The 6,520-nt window shown below is 37.7% G+C and overlaps 1 protein-coding gene across 1 annotated transcript in view; it reads left to right on the top strand.

The window, feature by feature from the left end:
* The window catches only part of LOC110330325, a 32,419-nt gene extending 27,934 nt beyond the window's left edge, over positions 1 to 4,485 (top strand). Inside the window, exons 11-12 of the mRNA XM_029545020.1 lie at positions 755 to 974; positions 3,079 to 4,485. Of these exons, the coding sequence (XP_029400880.1) occupies positions 755 to 974; positions 3,079 to 3,358 (500 nt within the window). The 3' untranslated portion in view covers positions 3,359 to 4,485. The remainder of the gene's footprint in view (positions 1 to 754; positions 975 to 3,078) is intronic.
* Positions 4,486 to 6,520: the final 2,035 nt, after the last annotated feature.

Raw genomic sequence — 6,520 nt, 5'->3', positions numbered from 1 at the left:
GACCTTCTAGGTAAGCATCAGGTCACAACTGCAACATGAGAAGTGGCCTGTCAGGAAGGCAAAAGTCAGCACTAATGCATGTATGACAAATGTGGTATAAACCTGATAATAGTTCAAAAAGAACCTAATGACTATTCTGTTAACTTTCAAGATGGGGAGAAATTATTTTGATTTCTGCTGTAATTAAGTTTCAGGTATAATTAAGTCACTTCTTCATGTTTCTCTCTACATCCTATTCCTATAAGGTTATATCTACCTTTTCCCCTACTGTAGGGTAATGCCAAGTGAAATGGCATTCTTCCATGACTGACTTTTCATTTACAAGGCTCACCTCAAAATTCCACTTAGAGAAATGGTACCTCAAGTAATGAACTCTACTCAGTCTGATTCCTTTGCTTGGCAAAAATCCATCAGGAGAAGAGACTCCCCTGTTTCTTTAGGAGAGCATATTCACCTGAGCCATAGCCTGAGACAGCACTTACTCTTTGCTCCATTTGGGAGGAGTTCTGCCTTATTTGCCCGTTGCAAAAAATCATTCTACTTCTCCACCCTATCTCCTATATGTGGCCTTCACTTTAAGTTCTATGGACTTGGAGGGCTCCTTGCCGTAAAACTTCATAGGAACAGTAAAATCACTTACTTATGGTAATATCATTTAGAGCACATTTTACCAAGTCTTGCCTTTATTTTCTGTCTCTCAGTTTCTTTCTCAGACTTATGGTTAATATTTTCCCTTCATTTTTACTCTTTCTAGGTCATCCCAAAACCAGAGCTTTTATAACTCATGGTGGCACCAATGGCATCTATGAGGCGATCTACCACGGGATTCCTGTGGTTGGCATTCCTTTGTTTGGAGACCAATATGACAATATTGTTCACTTGAAGGCCAAAGGAGCAGCTGTTAGACTGGACTTTCTCACAATGTCCAGTACAGATTTGCTCACTGCACTGAAGACAGTCACTAATGACCCTTCGTGAGTACTGGGCTGTAGTGAAATTACTACTAGTCAATATAGGTTCTCTAAGGTAATACTAGCTTTCCCCTGACCTTTAGTCTGATGGTGAAAACAACAACAGTAAACATAAATACACATTGTGGAAAAAGCTTTAACTGTCAACTAAGACTGCAAACTACACCCATGACTTATTGCATGAGAAGTTAGTTTAGAATAATTTGATACTGGGCATTTTCTTCTCTTGCTAAATGAAAGGACACAATTTCCACAAATGGAATCAAATCAAGAAACAGAATAATGAAGCTAAAACATATATAAAATATTTCAATTCAATGACTCAAAATTTCTAAAACTCTTATTCTTTGTTTAAATAATCTTCACTTATTGCCCAAAGTAAAATAATTATGCATAAAAATGCATATATAGACATATTATATGTGATTACCAAATATGAATACTTACAATTTCCAGCTGTTTGAACATTTACAATGTCATTTTTAATCAGTGCTGAAAGTCACCCCTTCCAATGTCCTCTAATTTCAATAGGATATATAGCTTGTAATTCAGTCACTCACTTTCTATACAGAGTGATCCTGCCACACAGTGGCAGGACGCATATATTAGCTGACCTCTTTGTCCCCACTCACTCTCTCCTTCCTAGACATCAGTTACCAGTGGTTGACCCTATACTTCTATAAAACCAGCTCTGTAAGTTTCTGCATAATAGTGAGAAAGTGAAGTGTTTTTCTTTAGGGCATAATTTATGTGATTTAGTATAAACCCTTGAGGTTGTAAAGAAAGGATTTAATTTTTTAAAACAGTTGAGTAATTATTCAATGATGTTTTCATACCACATTTACCTCATCCATCATCTAACAATGGGCATCTCAGTCAGTTCCTCTTCCTATCATGACTAGAGCTTCATAAACCATGGACATTAAGGTATATTTTGATATGTTGTTTATTCTTTCTTTAAATAGATTCCTATTTTAGGAATGCTAAATGCTGGGGTAATTCTGTTCCCAATATGTTCAGCAAATCCATGCTCATTTTTAGTTGCTGTATTAAATTGCACTACAGCATTTGTTTATGGTAATAATAATTCTGCCCCCTGATGTCATTGGTCAGCCTGACATCTTGATGTCAATCTGATTGTACATTCTAAAATCAGAGAATAGATGCCCACAAATTTCCCTCTTACCTCCACACATGCTACATGGGTCATAACAATGTCTCCCAAGGTAAACAGGCTCAGACTGGAAGGCCTGGTGGTACTTTTTTTTTTTTTTTTTTTTTTTTTTTTTTTTTTTGGTTTTTCGAGACAGAGTTTCTCTGTGTAGCCCTGGCTTTCCTGGAACTCACTCTGTAGACCAGGCTGGCCTCAAACTCAGAAATCTGCCTGCCTCTGCCTCCCAAGTGGTGGGATTAAAGGCGTGCACCACCACACCCAGCCTGGTGATACATTCTTAAATCAGAGAACTGATGCCCACAAATTTTCCTCTGACCTCTACACATGCTACATGGAACATGCCACTCCTCCAGAGTCACACACAGACACAATCCAAATAAAGAAGAAAAAGGGGAGGTGATGCATTCCATTTTCTATGTTCCCTTGTCATTATTGTGCCTGTGTCTTTTTTAGCAATATGTGGTGGATTCAGGCCCTTGAGAAATCTAGGCAAATTATCTTCCAAATTATCCTCATCTGAAGCTCATGTCATGTTTTGAAAATTTGTCCATTTCTCTTCAGTTATCATTTTTTAAGCATGGATAATGGTTTGTAGAGATTTCAAAGATGTTTAACACCATTTCTTCTCAAGGGTATCAACATAATCATCTTCAAATGACACTGAGCCACCTCACTTGCAGTACTTGAAATGCCTTACAAACATTTCCTATCCTGAAAAGAGTTATTTCCCCAAAGAGTTCTCATTTTCCACTTGGATTAAAGTTCTCAGAAAATGCAAACCTACATGCAAACTTGCAAACATACACCAATCAAATCTACACTGTACTTAGCGCTCTATGATTGAATGTATAGAGTCTCATAATACTTTTCTTGAAACAATCATGGGATATATGCACTAAGAAATTAATTGGTTTTCAATGTTGTTATCTTTAGCTATAAGGAGAATGCAATGCGGTTATCAAGGATTTACCATGATCAGCCAGTGAAGCCCCTGGACCGAGCAGTCTTCTGGATTGAGTTTGTCATGCGTCACAAAGGAGCCAAGCACCTGCGTGTGGCAGCCCATGACCTCAGCTGGGTCCAATACCACTCTCTGGATGTGATTGGGTTCCTGCTGGCCTGTGTGCTGACTGTATTGTTCATCCTCACAAAGTGTTGTCTCTTTTGTTACCAGAAGTTGACTAAAGCTGGAAGGAAGAAGAAAGGGGAGTAGTTGAACTGGGGAAGACTGACACATGGACCTTTCCAGTGCATCACAGTAAGGGAGGCAATGATGTAGGGTCCTTCATCTAAGACAAGCTAGGTTTTCAATAATTATGTATCAATAAAAAGATAGGTTTTTGTCTCCCAGAGATTTAATAATTCTTTAAGAATTAGTAGTATTTCGGCAAAAGATAAAATTGAAAGGGAAACAGTAAAATTAATACCATCAACATGAATACACAACAAAAATTTTAAAAATTCATTTCTGCAGCGTAAAAGTTAAACCAAAGAATGTTACAGCTGAAGATCTGGCTCCATGGTCTAACCATTTGTCAGGCAAGGCTTCCTCCTTGATTTTTGAGGAACTCTTATAAAATCCATATCCAGTAGCGTCTATAACTCTAGTATGAGAAAACCAAGTGATCTGAAACAGAGCCAGGAGAATTACCTGAAGCTCTCAGGCCAACTAGCCTGGTCTTCAACAAGAAACAGCCTGCCTCATAGAATGTGGAAGGGACACTAACACCGAAAGCTGTACTTTGACATCTGAACATTTGTGCCATGGCATAGGTAAGGCCCACTCACAAATTCATAAGTGTAAGGGTGTAATTAGACACATGTGTGCAGGCTTTATATAAACACACACACATAGATAACACACCACTTATAACTCACAATTTGTCTGTGGATACACCATAAGTAAGAAGCCCACAATTTTACATGGTTTTGCAAGTATTGAACAAGCTTTAACTTTATTTATTGCAGACTTTACAGGATGAATATCTAGGTAACATGTTCAGGTTTGGAGCTGTGTGAAACCTGTAACCCTACATTTGTCTTTAGAAAACTTGTACTTTTCCAGACTCTCATGTGGTGCAGTTAGCCTCTGAATGACCTCTTCCTTAAAGGACCTACCAAGATTGGACTTGGGGCTGGGGAGATGGCTCAGCAGTTACTAACTAGCTCTTCTTCTAGAGAACCCATATTCCATTCCTATCACCCACATGGTGATGATTCAGGACCAGCTGTAACTCAGGTGTTACTATGGAATCTTTCACCTTCTCTGGCCTCTCTTGGTACTTCAGAGACACATGGAAGCCCACATACACATAAAATAAAATTTAGGATTAAAGACAACTTTTTATTTCATGAAATGAATTCTATTTCCATTCAACCCTTTACAAAAAATAATGAAATTCCTTCCTTTTCATAATTAGCCTTTGGGAACAGATGTAATATTTTAATTATATTTTGATAACACAGAATAAAGACTCTAAATAAGTTATTCTCACACAAGTGCAGGATGTGTGTATGTGTGCGATGCATATCCCTTTTTATAAAACATAATGTACTTTACCTATGCTCTTTACATTTATGCTGTTACTTCAATATTTCTATAAGAAATAAATGTTTTGAAATCATAATGATGGCTCTAAATGGCTGAGTGGTTAAGAGTGCTCTTCCAGAATAAGAACTGGGACAAAATTTCATCACAAGTGTAGAAACGATGCATGATTAGAAATGACTATGCCATAAGTTCCGGGCGGGAGGTAAAGTCAAGTGGAGAAATACTTTAAGCTTTAGGTAGCCTAAGAGAAGTGGTAAAGTTCAGGTTCAGTGATACGCCCTTTCTCAAGTGAATATGATACAGTATGAGAAAGCAGGCAAGATACTGGGTACCTTCTGTTTTCTGCAATGAGGAGAATTACTACATACTCACATATACACAATGCTCTCTCAAAGTCACACATAACATATACAGGGATAACATATATGGACCCACATTCACAGAGAGAATATGAGAGATAATGATCATATCCATAATTTATCATTATCAAATAAAATGTCTAATTATATAATTATATCTATAATGAACATAGTAAATCAATAATTATTATGTAGTATATATAATATACATTATAAAAAATGTCATGAGATCAGGATAGACAAGCTGATAGAGGCACATTCCACCAGCCCTGATCACATAAGATCAATTCCTGGAATGACATGCAGTAAGAAGATTATGTAATTCCACATTTACCCTACTCTCCTGAAGAATGATACAGTAAGTCCAAACACATACAAATGTGTTTGCATGCATACACACACACACACACACACACACACACACCATTTTTAAAGATGTTAAAGGTAGGTAATTCCCCCTAGTTATCCTTATGACCTCTTTTAGTCATTTCTCCTAGCCCATAATAATTCTTTTGTGAATTCCCACATTCCTGCAGAAATATTCTTTAAGAGGGACTCCACACATGCCGCACATTTGGCTTGGATCCAGGTAGACTACCTAGCCCGGCCCTGATCCATTAAGGACTTTTCAGAGTATTCTCAGACTTGATCTGCCTACTTCCTAGCAACTCTTCCTTTGCCACTTCTACCCTGTACAACTCACCAAAAGTATGACCAGATATTTATAACAAGAAACTGTACAAACATCATAACACCAGATGTCTAGAGCACAGCACAAAAACTTACAGACACTAACTTCCAAGGCAACTTCTCCAAAAGTCATCAAACCTCTCAAAATATACCATGAGGAAACAGGTAGCTGAATCACAAGACTGGGATTTCTAAATAGCAACTATGAATGTATCTAAGGATCTTAATGGGGACTTGAGTAGAGGCCTTAATGAAAGACTGTGAAAACACTAATAGTCAAATGAAATTAGGAAAATTGCTGAGGGCCAGCTTCAGTCCTTTTGGGGTTCTCAAGAATGAGAGGTTACAACTGGCATGAAATCGGAATCTTGGGCAATGATGCAGATGCAAGCTGATAGGCAACCCATTGCTGCTCTGAAGCTGTGTGCTGTGACAGCTCTCTCTCTCTCTCTCTCTCTCTCTCTCTCTCTCTCTCTCTCTCTCTCTCTCTCACACACACACATTTTTTCTCTCTGAATTCACCTCAGTCTTTTATTATACACTTCCTTGTTATACATAATGAAAATCCTTTCTATAATTTTCCTCAAGCCCATTATTTCCCTGAAAATCCCATGTAACTATGCCACTAGAAATTACAAAGCGCACACAAAGTCACAGTACAGTGTCTAATAAATCAAGTAATACATTAACTTTTAACTCTGAGAAAAACCTCCATATCACGGACATAAACTTGTGGTTACAGCTTTACCATAAAAACATAAAAGTGCTAAACAAG

The sequence above is a fragment of the Mus pahari genome, chromosome 13, assembly GCF_900095145.1.
Source record: "Mus pahari chromosome 13, PAHARI_EIJ_v1.1, whole genome shotgun sequence".
NCBI lineage: Eukaryota > Metazoa > Chordata > Mammalia > Rodentia > Muridae > Mus > Mus pahari.
This window is presented reverse-complemented; position numbering and strand designations above follow the sequence as displayed.